This window comes from Schistocerca americana, chromosome 7, assembly GCF_021461395.2.
Source record: "Schistocerca americana isolate TAMUIC-IGC-003095 chromosome 7, iqSchAmer2.1, whole genome shotgun sequence".
NCBI lineage: Eukaryota > Metazoa > Arthropoda > Insecta > Orthoptera > Acrididae > Schistocerca > Schistocerca americana.
In genome coordinates, this window is record NC_060125.1 from 227,527,442 (window position 1) to 227,553,377 (window position 25,936).

Below are 25,936 nucleotides of genomic sequence, written 5' to 3' on the forward strand. Positions count from 1 at the left end.
GGGCTTCGCCCCTTGTTATTGTAAGGAAGCCCTCAGGAAAATTATGTCTTTGTGGCGATTTCAAGGCCACCATTAATCCCCAATTGGTGGTGGACACCTATCCTTTGCCTCGTGCTGATGAATTGTTCTCCGCTGTGCGGGAGGCCAATATTTTTTGAAAATCGATCTTTCGGAGGCTTATCATCAAATACCACTTGATGAGGACTCCAAACAGCTGGCGGTCGTCAACACCCCATTTGGCCTTTACCAATACCAGCGGTTGGCCTTCGGAATCTCCAGTGCCCCGGCGATATTTCAGCGTTATCTTGAGCACGTCACGTCAACAATCCCTCATTGTATTAATTACCTGGATGACATAATTGTCACAGGCCGCAGCACGAAGGAACACTTGCACAACCTTCGCACCTTCTTTCTCAAATTCAGGTCTGTGGGCTTGCGTTGCAACCTGCATAAGTCAAACTTCTTCCAACCGTCCATTGAGTATGTGGGCTACACCATCTCTCGGCACGGCATCCAGCCACTAGGAAGTTTGGTCCAAGGTATCGTTGACCTTCCTCGGCCTGCTTCGCTGAAAAAGTTACAAGCTTTTTTAGGCAAGATAGCCTATAACCACCAGTTCATTCCCAGGGCTTCCAACATAGCCCGCCCCCTGTACTGCCTTCTGCGCAAGGGTGTTCCTTTTGATTGGTCGCCTGCATGCGAGCGAGCGTTCACCTCGTTGAAGGGCCTCCTCACATCAGCGCCTTGTTTGGCTACTTTTGACCCCCATAAGCCGTTGGCCCTGGCTACAGATGCTTCACAGTATGGGGTGGGGGCGGTCCTGGCCCATCGCAATGCACATGGTTCCGAGCAACCACTGGCGTTTGCGTCTAAAACTCTTAGTCCCGCACAGGCCCATTACTCCCAGGTGGAAAAAGAGGCTTTGCCCACTGTCTACGCTGTTACCAAGTTTCACCCTTTCTTGTATGGCACGAAGTTTCAGTTAATCACTGACCATAAGCCGTTAATATCGTTATTAGGCCCCGCCTCTCAGATTCCGCATAGCGCGGCCCACAGACTACAGGCGCTGGGCCATGTTCCTCTCTAAGTACCATTATGACATTCATTTTCGCCCTACCGGACAGCATGCCAACGCCGATGCTCTTTCCCGTCTTCCGGTGGGCCCGGATCCTACGTTCGATCGAGAGGAGATTATGTGTTTTCATTTGGATGTGGCGTCCCACCAAGCAGTTGATGGCTTCCCGATCACTAGTTCTCGAGTCGCCTGGGAAACGGCAGCTGATCCGGTTCTCCGGCAAGCAGTTCGCCTCATTCAGCAGGGGTGGTCATCCCTCTCGGTCTTGGAAGGAGTTCTCCTTCTGGCTACCGATGATACAGCTCCTCGCGTGGTTTTTCCTGCAAGTTTACGAAGGGAGGTCCTCACGTTACTACATGCGGGGCACTGGGGTGTTTCCCATACTAAAACCTTGGCTCGCAGACATGTGTACTGGCCTGGTATTGACAGAGAAAATGAGCACTTGGTGGCCGCCTGTTCCCAGTGTGTGAGCCAACAGGCATCTCCCAGGGCAGCATTCTCTTCATGGTCGCCGGCAACCCAAGCATGGGAACGTGTTCACATCGATTTTGCGGGCCCGTTTCTCAATGGCTTTTGGCTCATTGTCATTGATGCTTATTCCCGATTCCCATATGTGGTTCGCTGCTCCTCAACCACTTCAGAAGTTGCAATCCAGGCACTAGCAAAAATCTTTTCTGTGGAAGGTCTGCCAATCACCCTGGTCTCGGACAATGCACCGCAGTTTATTTCGCAGACCTTCCAGGATTTTTGTAGGCGCTTCGGTATTCGGCACGTTTGCACTCCCCCCTTCCATCCACAATCGAATGGGGAAGCCGAGCGCATGGTGCGCACATTTGAGACACAGATGAAAAAGTATGTGCACGAATTTCCTGCGGAGGAAGCATTAACGTTTTTCCTGACGGCATACCGGACCACACCAATGGGAGAACGGAGCCCCGCAGAGCTCCTCCATGAGCGTCAACCTAGGACTCTGCTGCACCTCCTCCGACCTAGTCCTCGCCAGTCTTCGCAAAACGGAGTACCTGGCTTTCCACTGGGTACGTCGGTCTGGGCCCGTGGGTTTGGTCGCAATCCACGTTGGATACCAGCAGTGGTCCTGCGCCGAAATGGCCGCCGGCTCTATACCTTGCAGGCGGGGGACCGGGTGGTACGTCATCACCAAAATCAACTACGTCCACGTTTGGGCACCCACCCTCCGACCTCTCGGACACCGGCTTCCCCATTGCCGGCACCTGTGTTGGTTTCACAGGGGACGTTACCGCCTCTCCTCGCTGTGACTCTGCCGCACTGCGCTGGTTCTCAGCCTTGGCAGCCTCCAGTAGCTCCAGCACCGGCATCGCCATCGTTCGAGATGCCCCAGCGAGAGCCGGCCCCCCTCGCAGGCCCGGTTTCTCAGGAGGCTGGTTCACCTGTGGTCGTCCTTTCCCCATCGTCCCCGCCACTGGGTCTTGCCCCTCCTGAGGTGGAACAGGATCCGGAGTTCGACAGCTTGTTGCCCGTTCTGTCCCGGGCTCCGGTTGTGGGACGATGGGGGCCTCTTCGTGTGGGTCACTTCCAGCCGTATTCGAAGGTTCCGGCTCGAGGGTTGGCAGATCCCCTCGACTCCGGCCTTCCAATGGATGTGGAGGTCATCGCTCCTGCCCGACGCTCCACCTTCCGACGCAGTAGATCACAGTGGCTTTACCCCCCGAAGGAGGAGGAGTGCAGTAGCCACCAGAAAGATCGCGGGAGGCACACATCGACACGGCGCGTCATGGACGGTAGTTGCTGCAAGTAGAGTCCTGTCCACCAGAGGGCACGCGAGAATTCGGACGCGACCTCTGCCGGCATAACAACTCCGGCAGCACGGGCCGTGCCCAGTCAGTTAACATCGGGCATGCCTAGGACACAGTCCCGGTCTGCGCTAAGTGAAGTGCGACGTAAAAGTGAACAGTGTTACTACAAGTTTGAACTTAATTTGCACCCTAATCTTGGGATATGAGGACAGACAATATAACAAGGTGTCTGTGATATTACAGGCTCTCTGGTTAAAACAAACATTTGTGAACTTTGTGTTGCTACAATGCAAGTTGAAAAACTAGGAATAGAACAGTTTTTGTCACCAGGAAGATTAAAATAAAGTACACTACCTTGACGACATCCAATCTCTTCTTGTTATCTGTTGGTGGGGATTTGTGGTTGACAAACATAATCTCTGCATCTTCACCTGAGTGACCAACAATGTCGTACTGTATTTGGGACTCATGACCCTCAAATGCCTCCATCACCATTACAGCTGCCTCAATCTCTCTGTCTAAACGGCCATCATAACCATTGAACCTGTAATGAAAAGATAAAGTTTTAGCCACAGGTTTAACTTTAATTCCTTCCAAGTACTTACAGAAGATCAATACATATGAATTCTTTCTTTCTCTATTACTTATGCACATGTGGAATATGTCTTCGTTATTTAAAGTGAAGAACTAACTGTAGTCATTTACATGCTAACATTAGGATGACACACACTGAGGTGACAAAAGCCATAGGATACCTGCCAATATCATGTTGGACCTCCTTTTGCCCATCATAGTGCAGCAGCTCGATGTGGCATGATCTCAACAAAGTCATTGGAAGTCCCCTGCAGAAATATTGGGCCATGCTGCCTATATAGCTGCTCACAATTGTGTGTTGACGGTGCAGTATTTTGTGCACAAATTGACCTCTCGATTAGGTCCCATGTCGTGTGATCTGGGTGACCATATCATTTGTTAGAATTGTCCAGAATGTTCTTCAAACCAATCACGAACAACTGTGGCTCAGTGACATGGCGCATTGACATCATACAAATTCCATTGTTGTTTGGGAACATGAAATCCATGAATGGTTGTGGATTGTCTTCAAGTAACTGAACATAACCATTAGCAGTCTATGATCAGTACAGTTGGACAAAATGACCCTGTCCATTCCATGTAAACACAGCCCACAACATTATGGAGCCACTACCAACTTGCACAGTGCCTTGTTGACAACTTGGGTTCATGGCCTCATGGGGTCTGCACAAACTTGAACCGTACCATCAGCTCTTACCAAACGAAATTGGAACTCATCTGACCAGGTTATGATTGTCCAGTTATCTTAAGTGCAACCGATATGTTCACAAGCTCAGGAGAGGCACTGCACATGATGTTGTTCTGTTAGCAAAGGTATTTGTATGCCTATTAATGCCAAATTTTGCCACAAGACGTAAGGGGTATGTTCATCATACATCTCACATTGATTTCTGCAATTATTTCAAGTAGTGTTGCTTGTCTGTTAGCACTGACAACTCTGCACAAATGCTACTGCTCTCAGATGTTAAGTGAGGGGCGTCAACCACTGCATTACCCGTGGTGAGAGGTAATGTTTGAAATTTGGTATTCTTGACACACTCTTGACACTGTGGATCTTGGTCTACTGAATTCCCTAATGATTTCCGAAATCGAATGTACCGCGCATCTAGCTCCATCTATCATCCTCCATTCAAAGACTGATAATTCCCGTTGTGAGGCCATAATCACATCAGATACCCTTTCACATGAATCACCTGCATACAAATGACAGATCTGCTAATGCAATGCCTTTTTATACATTTTTTACTCGATACTACCACCGCCGTACATGATACTACTAGTACCATCTGTATATGTGTATATTGCTTCCCATGACTTCTGTCACCTTAGTGTAATGCTAGCTGAAAATAAATTAGAAGGTTAAATATCATATCAAATTATTAATGTGTCTTTGCAATACCAGTTGAGGTAAGATTTTAAGCATTTTCTGCAAATGTCTGTTTTATAAACATATAACAATGTTTTACAATTCATAACAATAATGGAAATTTCTAGATGGAAAAATATGTAAAGTAATAGAAAATCCATATCTGGAGAGCTGAACAAGAATCTGAATTCAGCTTCTGCTGAAAGTAAGTCCAAGTACTGGGTGATACTGAGTCATGAAGGAGTGCTCCTTTGTGCCCATGAAGTGGGAATGTGGGAAGTGGTAAGTGACTGGATACACAAAGCTTGGGAAATCTGTTTCTGTGCATTGTTGAGAGGGTAATTTCAATGTGTGAAGGGCTCAGTGAGACCCTTGGTACATTTGTGAAGGGACTGCTAGTCATTACAGATGCAGTGGCCATGGGTGGCAAGGCTGTACGGAAGGCACCTTTTGGTATGAAATGGGTAGTAGCTGCAAAGTGAAGGTATTGTTGGTGGTCGGTAGGTTTGATAAGGACAGAGGTACTGCTGCAGCCATCTTTGAGCTGGAGGTCAATGCTGAGGAAGGTTGTTTGCTGAGCTGAGGAGGACCAGGTGAAGCAAGGGGTTGAGATTCTGAAGGAGTGTGGATAGAATGTCCTCACCCTCAGTCCAGATCATGAAGATGTCAATGAATCTGAACCAGGTGAGAGGTTTGGAATTCTGGACGGTTAGGAAGGCTTACTCTAGATGGCCCATGAATAGACTCTCATAGGATAGTGCCATGCAGGGGCCACTGCTGTACCATGGATATGTTTGTAGATTATGCCTCCAAAGGTGAAGTAATTGTGGGTGAGGACGGAGTTGGTCATGATGATCAGCAAAGAGGTTGTAGGTTTGGAAACAGTGGGCTAAAGGGCAAGGCAGTGTTCAATAGCGGCAAGGCCATGGGCATTAAGGATGTTAGGGAAGAGGGACATTGCATCAACAGTGATGAGGAAGGTGCTGTGTGGTAAAAGAACAGGAACTGTGGAGAGTCAGTGGAGAAAACAATTGTTGTCTTTTATGTGGGTGGGGGTATTTGTGTGAGACAGTGGTGCAATATGCAGATTTGTGGCGCAGGGGGGGGGGGGGGGGGGTGTTATATTACAGATAATAGGTGCTCCATAAGAACAGAGATTCTCTTAGTGGGGGCACAGTAATTGATCACAAGGGGGCGTCCTCGGTGATTGTGTTTAAGGACTTCACGAAGAATGTAGAAGGTACGAGTGCAGAGAATGGTAGGGGTGAGGAGCAATTGAATCACATTCTTCACCAGCATTTCCAATACCTCTCATTGTGACCTGAAATGAGGAATACCTTACTCACTATCCTTCCCACAATGGTATTGTGCCATCCACTGAACCTATGCAATATCTTTGTCCATCCCTACTCCAACCCTGCTCCCAACCCCTTGTCTCATGGCTCACATTCCTGCAATAGAACTAGATGCAAGACCTGTCCCATACTTCCTCCCACCACCACCTACTTGAGTCCAGTCACAGGTACCACATATCCCATCAATGGTAGGGCTACCTGTAAAAGCAATCATATGATATACAAACTAAGCTGCTGCCACTGTGCTGCTTTCTACATAGGATGACAACTAACAAGCTGGCTGTCTGCATGAAACGCCACTGACAAACTGTGGCACCTGGTACTCCCAGTTGCTGAACATGCGGCCCAACACAATGTGCTTCACTTCAATGACTGCTTCACAGCCTGTACCATTTGGATCCTTCTTATCAAAACCAGCTTTTCTAAATTTGCTTATGGGAACCCTCCTAGCAATATATATACATTCCCAATACCCCCCTGGCCTAATTGTCCCTGTCCTTGTCACATTCCTGCATGCTCCCACAAGCAGCACTATGTCTTCTCATACCTCTGCCCTTGTATCACTCCCCCTCCATGCCACAGCCCCCTCCTTACCCCTACCACCTACAGGTTGCTTCTCTGCTTCTCCCATAAGGCACAGTTGCTTTACACAGTCTGGCCTCAGCTACCAGACACAGTGGTCATGAGTATGTGAGCTGTGCTTGTCTAAATGGGTGTATGTTTTCGACTTTAGAAGAAGGCATTTTTGCTGAAAGTTCAAATGTGCAGCAGCCTTTTTGTTGTGCCTGGATGCACCTCAATGCCCCCATATGAGTAGCACTGTATCCTTTTCATACAATTCTCTGTAACAGGTAAAGCAGCTACCGCATTGTTAAGGCCTGGCAAGATACATAAGGGCATGAACAGCATCAGAGGTTGCATTATCAATGTGTAAGACATGGTGATGCACTGTACTTGTATGAGACAATGGTGCCAACCCTTGACAGAGTTTGAACGTGTCTTCTTTGTGGGTTTCCACTTGACTTGGTGCCCAAATTGTGCAATATGCAGATTTGTGGAGCATTCAGACATGACAGTGGCCAGATGTTGAACTGCACGGGAATGTGAGGACTAGTACCCTCATCATCAAGAGTCCAGTAGACCATGTCTCACCACCACAAGGAAGGGTTGCCATATTGTGTACCAAGCACATTGTAATCCCTTTACATCTGCACTTGCAATCCAAGAACATTTAATGGACTCCCTGCAACTTTCTACATCATCCAACACCATTGGTTCGAGACTAGCTGCAACTGGACAAGGGAATTACTGTCCTATGCATAGGCCGCTATTAACACCACCAGATAAATGGCTGTGTTTGGAGTAATGTCGCGACTGGGAAGCATGGACTGCTGATAATGGCGTTGCACTGTATCATATTTAGTAATGAATCATGGTTCCGCACTACCCTGAATGACCACTGCCAGCAAGTATGGCAATGGCCTGGGGAGAAGTTCCAGTCTTACAGTGTTTTGTTTTGGAGAGGCACAACAGTGTTACTCTGGTGTCATGAATTGGGATGCCATCAGATACGACTTGAGGTCACAGCTGGTAGTGATTGACAAAAGTCTGACGGAACAATGGTACATCGTGAACATCCTGCACCTTCATGTGTCATCTCTCATGCAACAGAAATTTGTTATCATTTTTCAACAGTACAATGCGTGTGCACACAGCATGTGCTTCTATGAACTGTCAGCATTATGTCAAGGTAACCTCATGGCCAACAAGATCCCCAGATCTACCCCCAAAAGAAAATGAGTAGGAACAGCACAAACATCAAATATCAGTGTATGTATCCAGGCCAGAGTGGATTTACATTGCCAAGTTATTTGTAGGTTTGATTTGATTCTGTAACCACTGTAATAACTCCACATATCCTCACAGACCATGATTTTGTTTCCTCCTCCCATTCTGGGTGCTTTCTTTCTTTGTCAAGCAATGTATAAGGGGAAAATTCAATTATAATTAAACATCATACTGAATGGACCATGTAAGTTTACCTTCTTCTCTTGACCCAACACAGCACTACAAAATGTAAAGTAGTAGTTATTGTGCATATGGGTCACAACTACTACACAATTTGTGTAGTGATGTTTCTATCAATCGAGATGTATGTATTATTTCCGGTCCTTCATTACACATTCAGGTCTCAAAATGGAAGGCAGAAGTTTAAGTCATAGTGTATTTAGCGTTCACAAGAGCCGCCATAATGCACTTTCCTAACAGACTGTGACACACACACACACACACACACACACACACACAGTTATCAAGTTCTATTTGCACTTGTAGTTTAGCTGTTACAAATTTTCTTTTGAATCTGGCACGGCTTGTAATAACAGGTTCTGAGGTGGAGCCACTCCAAAATATATATTAAAATAAATTTCTCAATAACATACTACAAAACTTAAATCATCAGAACCCATTTCACATTTCCCACACATATTTCAACAACGCCAGCAACATTTTTGGAATTGTTAACACATGATATCAAGCAATGTTTTTCTAATAGGTGGTAGCTAGTCCTACGACTTCAACTACAAATGCTGCTTAGCTCTGCATAGCAGAGGTTTGGGGGTGTGGCTTCCTTGGAGCACAGCTCTTATGGGTGTCCTGAAGACTCCGGTGTTTCAGCCTAAGCACGTCCTATCGACCTACACACAATCTTCATGTTCCATTGCTCACATCATATGGGAATGAACAGAATTGCCGAAACTTTGCTATCAAATACCTTTCTCTGTATATCTCTATTATGCTCTGATGCATCATTAATCTCCATTTAGTATTATTGTTTTGATAGTTTTTAGACTGGTTTTTTTTTTTTTGTTTCTGCCACTGGCTATGCTATACACTATTCTAATTAGTTTGCAAATGTCTCACCAGAATGCACTAGTGTACAGTAACATAAGTATCACCACTTAGAGAGAGTTTCAAAATGACTACATAGAAACGTGTGCAAAACATACCCCTGTGTGAAATATGTCCCATTATTTTAATTTCCTTGCTACCGGACATGCCTTATTAGCAAGTATCTTTTTCAGACTGTATTATGCATGAGTTAAGTGAGTTTTACTTTCTTGCTAAAAACATCAGCATACTATGAGTTCAAAAACAATGCAATATGAATTCAGGGTGCAGTTTATCAGGTTAAATTTTGGAGCATGTGATCAGGAAGAAAGTGAAGGAATTTGGTGCCCCCAGACCCATGTAAATATGAATTGACAACAAAAACAGTGTAAATCCAGACACAGGTATACATGCAATTTTAACATAGCAATGTACAATGCAGCTGAATGGCTGTGTGTGCTACACCAATTAAAATGCATATTTCTGTAATACACAAGTATAAATATGAGAAATACGGTGTGTAAATTACCATGGCGGTTGCTCATGTCAGTCAGTCACAGCACAAGATCGGTGACGTCATGGAAACATCATTGTTTCGTCACACAAACTCACAAACTCAAATGATCATGATTTGAGTGCACAGAACATTGAAGGAAAATACTAAAAAATTTAAGCATGCAGTGAAGCTAACATACATCGCATTCAAGATCTCTCCAAAATGCCTTTTTGAGTATGATACATTGCAGTAAACTGTTGGGAAATGTGACACTGGGAGGTAAATAAGCTGCCTATACACTTTGCCTTGGAGTTAGCTCTTCATGTTATTTAGTAGTTGATTATGAAACAGAAAGAAGATACAGTATGTAAACATTTGGCTAGAATGTGGTACTGCCCCCCCCCCCCCCCCCCCAGTCCTGAAATTTTGGTTGCAATGACAAGACTTATCTGTAGTGTATCCTGAAGTCTAGGTTACTTCCGATTGATAAATGAACACAGCCTTCACCAGCAAGGAAACCACGAGCTATGTCTACTAATTGTAGTCAGTGGTGCATGCACTGTCTGGGGAAGTAAAGCTAAAGCATCCATTTTTGTTTGTTTATTGGTGGACGCAATGTTTTCGGTGATGAAGTAATTATTGAATTTTGTTGCCAATTATTTCCGTTTGTCATTTTTACCACAGTTGCTTTCTGAGGCCTAAAAATAATTCACAATGCCATTATTATTTGCTTCTCATTTAATAATGACACAAACTATTTGTGGATTGCATTTTCAACTTCTCGCGGCGGCGGCCATTAAATTTCGGGCATGCAGCCACGCAAATAAAATTCCCTCCACTGACATTTCAGCCGCGTATCGTCCAGCCATCCTCAGAGTGAGTCACAAAACTGGCGACAAGATGCCAAGTGCGGCCTTACATGCTCCACTGTGCCAGTACTGCACATGCGGCTCACAGATGCTGGACGGCGGCAGAGACATATGCTTACACATGCGCCGCCTGTCTTCCGTGAAGACTTCGAGGACAAGGCACTGGACTCAGCAAGTTTTAAACCTACGGTCTTCTGGAGGTATGTGGACGACACATTCATGGTATGGCCCCATGGGATGGATGAATTACATCGATTTCTTGAGCATTTGAATTCCATCCATGCTAGCATTAAATTTACTATGTAAATACAAAAAGACGGCTGCCTCCCCTTTTTGGATGTTGTCATTCGCCGTAAAGGTGATGGCACATTAGGGCATGCCGTATATTGGAAACCAACACACACAAATTTATATCTTCATGCCAGTAGCTGCCATCACCCTTCACAGACCATAGGTGTCCTTAAGACCTTAGTGCATCAGGCGCACTGTATATCCAATAAAGACAATCTGCAAGAAGAGCTCACATACCTCAAGAGTATTTTTAAATCAAATGGATTTTCTCAGCAACAAATTCTTAGAGCAATCGATGCAAAACCTAAAAAGCAGGTATGTGATAGGGAAAAAGATAGTAATTCCTTCAGATCTAGTGCGTTTTTGCCCCATGTGGGTGTTCTTTCCTCGAAGATAGGCCGTATTCTTGAGAAACACTGTGTTAAGGTGATCTTCTGGCCCCCCACGAAGATTGCAGCTTTACTCGGCTCTGTGAAGGACGATTTACAGCTTCGTAAAGCGGGTGTGTATCAGATTCCTTGTGGAAATTGTGAGGAGTCGTACATAGGTCAAACAACACGCACCGTTCATGAGAGGTGTGTAGAGCATCGAAGATACACATGCTTATTACAGCCAGACAAGTCAGCTGTGGCCGAACATTGTATTGATACAGGGCATTCTATGAATTACAGTGATGTGAAGATTTTAACATCCACCTCTTCTTTTTGGGAATCTGTCTTCAAGGAAGGTATAGAGATTAGATTATTTAATAATTTAATAAATAGAGAAAATGGTTTTAATTTGGACATAGCATGGAATCCGGCTCTTGGAGTAATTAAACTGCAAAGAAGTCGTCATCGTGTCATCGCTGCCGATCATACATCGATAAGCGAATCAAATGTCTGTGCGCCTTCGCCACAGGCGGCGCATGTGTAAGCGTATGTCTCTGCCACCAACCAGCATCTGTGACCCGCATGCGCAGTACCACCACAGTGGAGCATATAAGGCCGCACTTGGCATCTTGTTGTTAGTCTTGTGACTCACTCTGAGGATGGCCGGACGATACGCGGCCAAAATATCAGAGGAGGAAATTTTATTTGCGCAGCTGCATGCCCGAAATTTAATGGATTATTTTTGGTTTATGCTTGAAGTATATATGTTTCTCGTTTTTCTTTTCTGATACCAGACAAGTAGATTTTGCAATACTAGTGGTAGCAGAGTTTCATCTCTTGCTGCTCATATCTGGATTAGGCAAGGCTCTCTATTCCGAGAACAATACCCTTAATTATTCACTCCTGGTACCTGCTTTTATTTAATCTAACTTTTGTTTGTTTCAAGGGAAAACAAGACAAAGGACAAAGCACTTCAGCAATATTTTGAAGAGAGCATTAAATTTCCCCGTTTACACCATCTGCTCTACAAGTATCTTCTAAGTGTTCTTCCCATTTTTTTCTAAGCACCAAGAACAATTAATCGTTGTTCAGATCCTGTGATACATTTTCATGTGTTCTGAACCCAGCTGGTTAGCACATTTTATTATTAACATTCGACTATCACGATCAGATAAACCATTAACTATCATTTTTACAGCTATCACAGTCAGATAAACAGTTAGTTATCAGAATGAGATTTTCACTCTGCAGCGGAGTTTGCGCTGATATGAAACTTCCTGGCAGATTAAAACTGTGTGCCGGACCGAGACTCGAACTCGGGACCTTTGCCTTTTGTGGGCAAGTGCTCTATCAACTGAGCTACCCAAGCACGACTCATGCCCCGTCCTCACAGCAGAGCACTTGCCCGCGAAAGGCAAAGGTCCCGAGTTCGGGTCTCGGTCTGGCACACAGTTTTAATCTGCCAGGAAGTTTCATAGCTAGTTATCAGTTTTACAGCTAAGTCACTATAGCTAGTTCAGTCAAAAAGTGAACTGCCAATGAGTGTTGGACTATTTCCTTCAATCAACACGGGGACTTTTACTGTGGGAAATAGTCCAAAATTGGACATCAACAACTTTAAATATTCTCAGTAGGTGTTAAATAATAGAAAATAAACATTAAATTGGCCACAAACAATGATTCTGTAGTTAAGCCTGCATAACATTATTAAAACTGTTTCTTATTGTTTGGTAAAATTCAAAATAGTTCCTGATGGTGGCCTTTAAAGCTTAAGTACTACTAGCTTGTGTGTTTTCTGATGTTTGGAACACAATTCAAGGAGCCCTTCAACACAACTTTCCTTGGCCTGAAGAGCCTGACATTTAAACTCATTTTTTGTATAGATAGGCAATGCCCCTTTAGCAAAATATGCTTCAGTGTCAAAGTTCTTTCCTTATGATCATTATTCTTTGAGCATCATCTTCCAAAGAATCTTTGTAGGTGATCTGTTGAGGAGCTACATTGCTGAAATGACCCTATTGCCCAGAATTCTGTGCATAAGTTGAATTCAAAGAGTAGGCACTGCCCTTCTCGGCAGTGGTTTTGTTGCAATAATTGGCAACAACATTTTGGTATTATGTGGACAGTTTATCGTGGCAGCTGGCCATGAGTATAAACAAACAAGAACTGTGACTGACTGAGGTGAGAGGAGCAGTGCAGGGGAATAAGCCCCATCTCTCTCTCCAAGGGCTGCCATCCTGTGTCCACATTCTGTGCTTCCATGAAAACAGCACTGACATAACTGTCATAGAGATTGCCGATTCTCTTTCTTGTGGTGACAGTCGCATTAGAATCCCTTTATGCACCAGGATTAGTCCCTTCAGTCATTTCAAGATAAGGGGAAAAAAGTACAAGCAATCCAAAATGCAAAGCAAATTGCAGTACATAAAGCATTTGGTAATGGCTACAGCGCAATTGGTTGTTGGGATTGGCAGTGGTAGTTTAGGCCCGATCTCTGCAGGCATCTTACGTAACCATTATTCAAAACACTCTCCACCTAAAACTGCCATGATGTAGTGTCCACATAATACAGGGCATGAAGTACGGTTGTCTGAAGTTAACTCCTTCAGTTTCAGGAAGTTTGTCTGAGTGTCTTTAAAAACTTCTTTCCTTTATGGGTGCATAAGATATGAATCCTTTTTCCAGTTGTTTTCAACAGTCTTCTTAAGAATTAGAATGACCTGTAGCATCTAATTCTCGTTTTTAACTTTATCAGAAAAACTTCTCCAGTAATCATTCATTATTGTTAAGAAGTATCTACTTACTCCAGCTGATAATGTATTCATTTGGTTCACACAGATTCAGCTGAAATCATTCAAAAATTTTCTTAGCTCAAGAGATAGAAGACTGGAAGTAAGTTTGGTATGCTAGCTTTCTAAGTACTTTACACTGGAGTGCTGACAGCTGCTTTATATACGAGGGAAGATTGGAAAGTAACGCACAATAAGTTTATTACCGAAAAGATGAATGGGTAACAAAACAAAAAAAATCACAAATGAACTTATATCTTTTACCTATTTCTTAACACATTTCTCCCATTGTGGTACCAATTTCAATATGCCCTGTTCATAGAAGTTCATTTGATTGGAGTATAGTCATTTACAGACTGATGATTTCACTGCTGCATCTATTGGAAAGCATTGGCTGGACAGGAATTTCTCCATGGGACCAAACAGATGAAAGATCGATGGTGCAAGGCCCAGGTTGTATGGCGGATGCTGGTGCACCTCCCACCCAAATTTGGCAGTTTTCTCACAAACAGGACCAGCAACATGTCAGTGAGCATTTTCATGAAGAAGTTTGACACTGTGAGCATTAATGTTGTGATGACTGTCACGAAGTGCATGACGCAATTAACCAAACTTTTAATGTAGGCTGCAGCATTCACAATGGTCCAATGTTCAATAAAGTCCACTAAAAACATACCACACACATCCCAGAACACTGTCATAAGCACTTTTCTAGCAGATTGAGTCATTTTGAATTTATTTCGTACTGGGCAACCAGCATATTTCCACTCCATAGAGGCCTGCTTTGTTTTGGGTGTGTAGTGGTATGCCCGCAACTCATCGCCAGTAATGATTCCTTTCACTAAGTCAAGTCTTTTTGTGGCATAACACATTAAGTGATCCAAGCTTGTCATCATTTGCAGGCCCTTGTAGTCGCCTGTCAGATTCTTAGGCATCCAGCAAGCACTAACTTTATGAAATTTTAATGAGTCACGAACAATATCATACACCACACCATAGGAAATGCTGAACTGCTGTGATGAGTTCTGCAGTTGCACATGCCAATTGTTCAAAATTGCTGCCTCAATGGCTCTGACAATCTGCGGGTTTGTAGCTGTTACCAGCCACCTGGATTGTGGCGAATCATTAAGGTTCACACAGCCCTCTTGGAAGAATGCACACCAGCTGGAGACATTGCTATGGACCATACAGTTGTCCCCATACGAGCCAGGCAGGTCTTTGTGAGTTTCACTTGGGTTGTACTCTTTGGCCCACAAATATTGAACTACATTTCGCTGCTCTTCACAAGCTGATGACAGTAACATGCACACCATTTTTGTTTTGTAGTTCAGACTTCTTGTGCTAGAGCTGCACATAAAAAAGTGCAAACTTCAAATTATATCATCATGAAATTTCTACATTATAGCAGCAATACCACGGGAGAAAAAAATTATTGTGTTACTTTCTGAGTGTCCCTCATATAACACCTTCTGACAAATATATACATTGAGCTTCCATTGCATCAGATTGCAAATATCCCAGCCTCTTTTTGCCATCTGAAAATAATGCTGACTTTTGCTTCAATGAGTCAGTTCAACAGTCCACCCAGTTTACACATTCTATTGTTAACAGTACTGTGGCAACAAGATTATGCACTACTTCATGAGTGTGACAATCTTATTATTTAAATAAAATGAAACACACATTATTTTTTTTTATTCTACTTAATGGAAGCAAATTTGTACTCGCTTTTGGTATTTAAAATACACCAGTAATTTAAATTTCTCTCTTTGCAACACCAACAAGGACATAAACATGTGTGAAACTGATTCCTTCTACATGTATATTTTCCTTGTTGCTGCAATAACTTATTACCTAAGGATTCCCTTGGATGAATTTAAATCACATAGGAGCTTTTAAATACATGTAGATACATCAGAATATCTGCGCAACTGCCTGTTACAATGGTAACATCTGATGCTGGTGTCATGAAGAATGCCGTATCTGTTGCTGCTTTTGCCTGTGACTTACGGACATTCTTAGTTTTACTCAGACAGTTCTTTGCTATACAGCCATATTTATTCCACGTCTGATATATTGACCCTCTGAGACCATGACATGCCTCATTCAAGTGACCATTCTTTTACATCAGAAGAATCATCACATGTCTCCCTCTACTCCTTATAGTAAGTGTGTCTTAGTCAAATCTACCATGGCAAGAAAAGTAGACTTTTTCAAATTGAATAGAATCATCTCATTCAACTTTTACATCAAACTAAATCCATTTAACCTGTTGGAAGTAAAAAATATCTTTTGATATGTGTACAACCATGCATGAATAATGTTCTAGTTATGTCATAATGAGGCTTCGCTACAAGCGTCGTCTTCTTAAGAGTGTGACATCTCTCTGTTAATTCTACAGTCCTTGTGCATTTGTCATATTCCTGACATACACATAATGTGATGGATCTAGTGCTTAAAGCTTTGTTTATCTATTGTTTCTCACATGCTGCATCTACATAATTGTTCATGTACTAGGAACGTCTTTATTAAGATGTGGTATGTGCTGTAATCCTTCCTTCCCACAAGTTTTTGAATCAATGGCAATTATATGGCACTGAGATAAGCAACAACGTCCATCAATTATTGCAGGGCAGTGAATGCTGGTCTCATGAACTGTGGTTTAAAATATTTTTACTTTGATGAATACAACTTATTAACATTTTGTATAGCAGAAAAACATAAGCTTAACATCTAAAACATAGACTATATAGCACAGACAAAACATATATTCCAATACACTTAACTCAGTAAAAATTACACAGCAGTTAAGCGTAAATTCTTACTTTATACAACATATAAATACAGATACACAGATGCAGTAAATGTGAATTATAGAAATCTGTCTGCCTCTTCTGACCACAGAGCGCAGTGTGTTATACTGAAATTACAGGTAGTAATTAATTTAATGATCTGTTAGCCACATGTGACTTTCATATGAAGCCCACTTTATGAAAGCAACTTCAGGCCAAAACAGAGTCAAGGCTGAAAAGTACAACAGTTGGTTGAACAAATTAAAATCACATTTGCAGTGTGGACTGTTGGTAAGAATATGCACTACATGCAAGACGTATTACAATGGTTTACCTGTACATGCTTCCTGAGACATCAACAACAAACTTGAGTCTTTTGGGTTTCAACTGAGGTGTTCCTAATTCTGGTTCCTTCTCTGCTCGTCTCCTGAAAATTGTCTTTTCACCAGTAAGACCTAAGAATAAAACTTTTAATGTACACTGATGTTTCAAATAGGCATCTGTATGCAGTTCAGCTTCGATAAAAGCTTCAAATCAGAATCAGTCCTAAAACTATGAAAACTACTACATATACAACTATGTCAGTCAGTGTGATATAATAGATGTGATAAATCATACTGGTTCACTTTTATGATCAGAAAAAGAAAAAGAAAAAGAAAGAGAGAGAGAGAGAGAGAGAATAGATATTGTAGTACCACTCATAAAATGATAGAAATTAATACTGGTGCAATTACAAGAGGAATTTTAGCATCTCCAGTTTGATGCAGAGTAAACCTAAAACTGATTTAAAGTAAATTCAAATTATTTAATTTACTCAATACTGTCACAAAATATGAAGAAAAGTATTTAGGATCTTCTCTTATGGATTACTTGGGTGACAATTTGAAAAGTAGGAAAGTATATATAACGGAGAGGCTTTAAGGATATGGTATTAGTCGGCAATACATTAACAGAAACATCCATATAAACAGTTTACAGAATCTTTCATAAGACTCATCTATGTGGATATGAGGAAGTGAAAACAATTAATCAATTATATCACCTCAAAAATGTTTCTATTGTTGTTTTTAGATTGTCATTGAAGTCCATATAACATTAACCAAATTTTCCATGACTCTCAACACAATATGGCAACAATACTGAATAGGAAACACTTTCCTGATGTTCTGAAAATTTTTGCTTTGCTGTGGTTGCAAAAATTTTGATTATAACAGGACTTTTGCGTGTTTTCAAATATGACACCATTTTCCATGTATAATTTCCATCTCTCCATTTTTTCTTTTGGACCTATCAGTATTTTTCTGTCAAAGTTTCTGGCTCCAATGCCTTCGTTTGGTGATACTCAGGCATAGTGTTTCATTTCAATCATCACCACAACCACTACCACCACCATCACCACCATGATGCCATAAATCAACCATGCCCTATTCATTCAGATGACTGGCCACAGCAAAACTATGATGGGGGGCAAGGTTTACCAGCTAATGGCAGACATGACACTGAGCACAAAAATGTTGGTTTCAATGAGTTGATCCAAATCATCTGGAACCCTCCACCTATTTCCAACCAACACCACTTTTTTGAATTGCATATACCAGAACCACTTATCCCAAACCATTTTTGGTTCCAAGATCTGCCGAGCCTCATTCTCTCATTAGTTATTAGTCCATCTTCATTTCTATCTGCCCTTGTCCCTCCGCACCTTGCACCACCTCCCTCCCCACAGTTACTTAGCCCCCTCTCCTTCTCTGAAAACAGTTTGTTCCTTCAGTCAGGCTGTAGTGCCTTAATAATGTAGCTATGTTTGTATGTCTGTAGCTGAAGAAAATTTAAGCTGGGCTGCCATGTTATAGTTCTCATTTATGTGTCTATCTACAAGTCAGTTCTAGCACCGCACAGTGAATGGTTGTCATTACTTATTCAAATTTATCAAAGAGCAGATATCAGGTCAGACAATTTTCTATTACTAAACAAAATTAATATGTCAAGAAAACAGAATTCCCTCTCAGAATAAAAACCTAATCTAGCAAAGAAAACTTTTCAAATGAATCAATTAAAGGCAGGAAGCAGCATATATCTATGTATCATAACTGGATCAGTATGTTTGAAAGTAAACATTTACATCATTACAGAATGTAAGAATATTGCTAGAATACTGTCCAGTGCAGCATATGAAGCATTAGAAAACCAGGTAAAATCATCAGCATTATTTCTTTAACAATGTTATTGCAGCAATTTAGTGCTTCTTTTCCTCGATAGTTTTTTCTCTCCACTGCACTTGTATAGTCAATTTTGAGAGCAGTATAACCAAGATATTAGCCATACAGGAGTGGATTACTTACAAAACCATGGAAGGAAAATAGTGACATGAAAGTACCGGGTGATCAAAAAGTCAGTATAAATTTGTAAACTTAATAAACCACGGAGTAATATAGATAGAGGGGTAAAAATTGACACACATGCTTGGAATGGCATGGGGTTTTATTACAACAAAAAAAAGTATTGCTAGACGAGTGAAAGATCTCCTGCGCGCGTCGTTTGGTGAAGATCGTGTGCTCAGCCGCCACTTTCGTCATGCTTGGCCTTCCAGGTGCCCAGACCTCAGTCCGTGCGATTATTGGCTTTGGGATTACCTGAAGTCGCAAGTGTGTCGTGATCGACCGACATCTCTAGGGATGCTGAAAGACAACATCTGACGCCAATGCCTCACCATAACTTGGGACATGCTTTACGGTGCTGTTCACAACATTATTCCTCGACTACAGCTATTGCTGAGGAATGATGGTGGACATAATGAAAATTTCCGGTAAAGAATATCATCTTTGTTTTGTCTTACTTTGTTATGCTAGTTATTGCTATTCTGATCAGATGAAGCGCCATCTGTCAGACATTTTTTGAACGTTTGTATTTTTTTAGTTCTAATAAAACCCCATGTCATTCCAAGCATGTGTGTCAATTTGTACCTCTCTATATACATTATTCCGTGATTTATTCAGTTTTCAAATTTATACTGACTTTTTGATCACCCGGTATGTTTTTCAAAAGTACAGTTTTCCATATCTGCAATTTATAGTCACTAGCGCACATGGTAATTCAGAAAAATGTAGTGATGTCAGTGTATTTACAGGTCAATATGCTAATCCCACCTTCTATGAGTTTGCTATCATCAAGTTCTCCAGCTGTTTGGTGGCGCAGCCATTGTCGTTCCTTGGATTTTGCTTGCAGACTACTCAGGATGACTCTAAGCCTCCGAACCTGTTAAAATGAAACTATATTGGAAAATTTTCTGACTCATTTAATTTTAAAGTTATACTATTCAAAAGAAATACAACATGTTTTTAGAAGATGCCTCATTCATGCAACAAAATCTAACAATCAACTATACCTTTACAGTTTGTAGATTAAGTAAATACCAAGAAATTGCTAATTATGCATCTCTAACGATTTCATCATTGAAGGGACATTAACCTTTTTCTTCTTCTTCTTCTTCTTCTTCTTCTTCATTAGCTGTTTGTGCAGAAATCAAAATATCCTATCTATACTGAAAACAAAGTTAGAAAATGTGCTCATCCAAGCCAGTTATTACAGAACTGAAGAGCTGCAATATCATGTTTGCTCTGCACAGCTGTCGCAGTAAAATTGGTAAAGGATTATAACAAGTTTGTTGTTTTATTTTCACAATTTAGAAACATAGTGTGGGTGTAGAATGAGATTTTCACTCTGCAGCAGAGTGTGCGCTGATATGAAACTTCCTGGCAGATTAAAACTGTGTGCCGGACCGAGACTTGAACTCAGGACCTTTGCCTTTCACGGGCAAGCTCTCTACCACCAGAGCTACCCAAGCACGACTCACGCCCCATCCCCATTCTGGAAACATCCCCCAGGCTGTGGCTAAGTCATGTCTCCGCAATATCCTTTCATCCAGGAGAGCTAGTTCTGCAAGGTTCACAGGAGAGCGTCTGTGAAATTTGAAGGTAGGAGACGAGATACTGGCAGAAGTAAAGCTGTGACGATAGGGCATTACCCTTTGCGTGTGTTACCCTTTAAAATACATCACACAAAAATGCACCAGTAAATTTTTAAGTAATGACACAAATGTCTGGTCTGCTGGGCCTGAAATTTTTCTGAGTGACTGGTGCTCAAAGTGTTAAGTTTTGAATGAGAGATAAACATTCTGTGATTTAAGAAATTCATCACACATTCTCACACATAACATAATTCATCTAATGTGAAAGGAAATTTGCTTTGACAGTAATGCTTCTCAAACTACCATTTGCAATATTTTCCCGCGACCTGTTATAAATGTAAACAGTTGTGACGTCACATTTATCGAAAGCAGTTTGTTGTCACAATGTATGGCATAGTTTTTCTCCTAAAGCCTTTGGCATTTTGCTGTTAAAAAATGCTTGTGTGTGCACTGTGTTTCATTGTTGCAAGAGGCGCATTTTCTTTGTAACTAAAGTTTTATTTGGTGTTATTATCTCGTTTATGTTTCACTGCTGAAGTATTATTCTGCAGTAAAGGGTTAAACTAAAATTCTTTGTTAGAATATCAGTTGTTACTAGCCAATGCTGGGGAAAAAAACACTAAAACAATGTAAAATTCCCAGAATATGAAAAAATTCTTTTCTCGGGTTTCTCTTGAACAAAAAAGATTCTCAGATTTTTTCTGGATTTCCCATCTGTCCTGGGGCATATACACCCTGAATGAGCCACTGAAAGTAGTGGATGAGTTTTGCTATGTGGACAGCAAAATAACTGATGATGGTCAAAGTAGAGAGGATATAAAATGCAGACTGGCCATAGCAAGAAAACTGTTTTTGAAAATGGGAAAATGTGAACAATAAATAGTACAGACAAGAAGAGAATAAAGCCTCAGTGGATCAGATACCTTATGAAGACATACTGAATTGAATTGGGGCGAAAAGAAATAATAGCACACCTTGACTAAAAGAAGTGGTCAATTGATTGGATACATCCTGAGGCATGGAGGAATCATCAGTTTGGTAACTGATGGAAGCAAATGTATGTGGGAAGTTGGGTTAAAAATTGTAGAGGGAGACTAAGACTTAACTACAGTAAGCAGATTCAAGTGGGCTTAGGTTACAGTAATTATGCAGAGACGAAGATGTTAACACAGGACAGACTAGCGCGCAGAATGGAATTAAGCCAATTAAGCCATCGTTTCGAATGAAGGCCAAAAAACACGATATACCAGTGGTTATTTTCAGAGCCACATCATTAAAGTTTTTGTTCAGCTCCACATCATTAAGTCCACTCTCAAAAAATAAAATCAATTCTGTAACAGTTGCTACATAACGTTTCACATGTAGGGGGTCCCAAAAACGTACAGGTATATATTCTTTTATAGCTCATAACTACAGTATTTTTTTTTCTTTTACAGGTGTGATGGCTTGAAAATTGGCTGAAGGCAGGCTGAGCCTTGAAGGAAAAAAGTCCTTTCTGAAGTGCTGCAGAAAGACTGAGACTGTAACTGAAGTGCAAAACTGGTTCAGAATGAAGTTGCAATGAGATGAACCAATGCCACTGATCTGTGAGATAAATTTGAGGAAGAAGGAACTATCCAGAAGGCCCATGAGCACCATTCCAGAAGACCATGATCATCCACCAGCTCCACAAGGGAAAGAGAAGTCATTGAAAGGTTTCAGCAATCTGTTAGAAAGTCTATGTGGCAAGCAGCTTGTGAAACAAATTCCAAAAATGAGCATCCATCACATTTTGAAGCACGTCCAATGGAAAAGTTTTATTTTGAACAGGACAGATTGCTATTCACCATATAGCTGAGGCAGTGAGTCACAGACAGGTACAACAAAAAGATTACTAAACATGTAAGCTTTTGGCCACAAGGCATTCTTCTGAAATAGAAAACATACACACACACTTAACACAAATTCACCTCTCTCTCTCTCTTTCTCTCTCTCTCTCACACACACACACACACACACACACACACACACACACACAACTACTGCCTCTGGCTGCCGAGGCCAGGCTGCGAGCGACTGTGCATGACAGAAGAAGCAGTTGGGGTAGTGGGGGTAAGGAGGGTGCTAGGGTGGGAAGAGGGAGGGACAGAAAAGTAAGGGTGGGGGATGGTAAAGTGCTGTTTATGGAGCATACAGGGACGGGGTGGAGAGACAGTAGGGCAGCTAGGTGCAGTCAGGTGGTCAGACAGTTTGGAAGAGCTGGTTTGGGTAGGAAAGATCCAGATGGCACAGAGTGTGAAGCAATCATTAAGATAAACTTTGTGTTGGTCAGCATGCTCAGCTGTTTCTTGGTCACACTTTGTCAGTGGCCATTCATGCAGACAGAAAGCTTGTTGGTTATCATGCCCATGTAGAATGAAGTGCAGAGGTTGCTGCTTAGCTTGTAGATCACATGACTGGTTTCACACGTAGCCCTGCTTTGATGGGATAGATAATGCTTGTGACTGGACTGGAGTAAGTGGTGGCGGGAGGATGCATGGGACATGTCTTGCATCTAGGTCTGTTATGTGGATATGACCCATGAGGCAAAGTGTTAGGAGTAAGGGTTGTGTAGGGATGGATGAGAATATTGTACAGGTTTCATTGGCAGTGGAATACCTCTGTGGGAGGAGAGGGGAGGATATTGGGTACAACATTCCTCATTCAAGGTTAAACGAGAGGTAGTTGAAACCCTGGCAGAGAATGTGATTCAGTTGTTCTAGTTCAGCAGTATTGAGTCACAAGGGGAATGTTCCCCTATGCTGGATGGTGGGACTTCGAGAGGTGGTGGGTGACTCAAGAGATAAAGCACAGGAGATCTGTTTCTGTACAATGTTGGGGGGGGGGGGTAATTATGGTCTGGGAAGTCCTTAGTGAGACCCTTGGCATATTTCAAGATGGACTGCTCATCACTACAGATGTGGCAGCCACTGATGTCTAGGCTGTGTGGAAGGAACTTCTTATTATGGAATGGGTGACAGTTGACAAAGTGGAGATATTGCTGGTGGCTTGTAGGTTTGAAATGGATGGAGGTACTGATATATGTACCCTTAGGAGTAGGTCAACATCTAGGAAGGTGGCTTGATGGGTTGAGTTGGACCAGGTGAAGTGATTGGCAGATAAGATGTTGAGGTTCTGGAGGATTGTGGATAGGGTGTCCTTACCCTCGATTCAGATCAGAAAGATGGCATAGATGAATCTGAACCAGGTGAGGGGTTTGTGGTTTTGGGTGTGTATCCACGGGACATGTGGCCTGTAACTGAAAAAATGTCATGACAATCTCTCAATTGGCAAAAGATTGTGGAATAGTCCTCCATTCGGATGGAGAAGTTTTATTCCTGGATTACTCTATGCTCTGAATGAGGTTGATCTTGACTGAAGAATTGCATTTGTGAGTGGTATCAAGCAAGATGTGCACAGGAGAAAAAATTCCCGTATACGGTTGCTTGGAGTGATGAGGTCACTTTTAAGTCGAATGGTTCATTCAATCATCACAGTTGTAAATACTGGGTAGCTGAGAATCCTCACAAGGCAGGGGAACATCCTCTGAACCTACCAGGAGTTACAAGTGTGGTGTGGTTTACCAACATTTGGTTTGATTGGACCTTTCTTTTCTGAGCATACAGTGACTGGTTGTAAATTACCTGTACTTACTACATGAATACACCAGTGTCATGCATCACACAGACGTTATGGGATGGAAAATGGTATTTCCAGCAGTATGGAGCAACCCCCCCCCCCCCCCCTCCCGACTAGCGGCTAGCATCATGACACAAGGGGTTACCTTGACAAACACCTATCGGACAGAAGGATAGGACAATGAAGTATATTCGATAAGGAGGCAGTAGAGTTCCCTCCATGGTCACCAGCTTTGACCCATATGTACTTTTTCCTATGGGGACATATGAAGCACAATGTTTACAGCACAAGACCAGCTATAATCAATGAGCTGACAGTAGCCACTGAAGACAAATATACCAATTGCAACTATCAGGAAAGTGTTAGACTCCATCAGTCAGTGTTATCAGCTGTGTCTGGACCACAATGGCCAATAATTTGAACAATTTCTATAAATATGTGGTTTCTACATTTTTTCATACTATTTTGATTTTTTTAAATCTCAATAAATATTAATTTTACAGCCACAAAAACAGTGTACACATTTTTTTGGACATGCTGTATATAGAAAATACTATCAATAATTAAATTTTTTCTTCCTTTCAGTACAAATCTGAAACCTTAATTAACTATTTCTTTGATGTAATTCTTATCTGGAACATACCTGTGGGGCTATTGCCTCTGAGAATTGTCCATAGAGTTTTGCATCATAATCACTCATCTGAATCTCTTTTAGCCGCTGTTTGAATGCCTTCTGGGCCATTTCTCTGGCAGCCTTCTTTACTTCTTCTGGTACTGCATCTTTCTCTTCTTGGCTAACCTAACAGAACAAAATTATAGTTCTTAGCCTATTATCATTAGTACTACTATTCAGGTTCAAAAATTAATTATTCTTCAATAAATACAAATTACCGCTAAACAAAGTAAGTTGTATGAAATTGGAACTGATAATTTGTGGGGATTTAAACATTAACTTCTTGCTAAAAGTAGAAACAGAGAAGCACTTTTAAACCTTGCAATATTGACCATTTAAATTTTGAAGTAAATGCTTTTGCCACTGCAATAGCCACTTTTACAACTGACTAAGCTAAATTTCTAGTTAATGTTAGTATATGTAAAACATCATTAAAGTCTTTTTAATACATCGGTATACTAAGCCACAATTTTCAAATTGTGTCTCCATTCAAAAGAGTTCAACTCCTTCCCCACTCCTCCACACAATAACATGGTTTCAAAGTTGTTACTAAAGGAGAACCTTCTTGGATGAGGACTGAGTCATGGTATATATTAACAAATGAGAGGCAAATCATAGAAACTTTATCTGAACACTGCATTAAGAAACTGAATCTGAACAGTGCATTAACAATAAACTATCAATAGTTTGCTTAATGTTTTTCATGTTTATGCTACCTGAATTAAATCGAATAAATCAGAGAGAAAGTTGCTACACTGAGAAAAGCTGCCACTTCCTCAGTTATGTTACATAGTTGCTGTTTATCTCCTATTGGTAACTTAGTATTTCATTGATTACACTGGTATTTTCAAAGAATATAGTTACCTACATTTGTAAATAAGAGTTCGATTTACAACACATCACTACTTATCGTGCAGCTTTACAATCAATACTGCTACTTGAATATAGAGATTATGACAATATGCTCAAATAATGGT

General features: G+C 41.7%; 1 protein-coding gene across 1 annotated transcript in view; it reads right to left on the bottom strand.

The window, feature by feature from the left end:
• The window catches only part of LOC124621879 (von Willebrand factor A domain-containing protein 8), a 264,064-nt gene that overhangs the window by 15,895 nt on the left and 222,233 nt on the right, over positions 1–25,936 (bottom strand). The window contains exons 28-31 of the mRNA XM_047147344.1: positions 24,930–25,085; positions 19,809–19,917; positions 16,997–17,117; positions 3,205–3,394 (exon numbers count right to left, since the gene is read on the bottom strand). Coding sequence (XP_047003300.1) covers positions 3,205–3,394; positions 16,997–17,117; positions 19,809–19,917; positions 24,930–25,085 — 576 coding nt within the window. The remainder of the gene's footprint in view (positions 1–3,204; positions 3,395–16,996; positions 17,118–19,808; positions 19,918–24,929; positions 25,086–25,936) is intronic.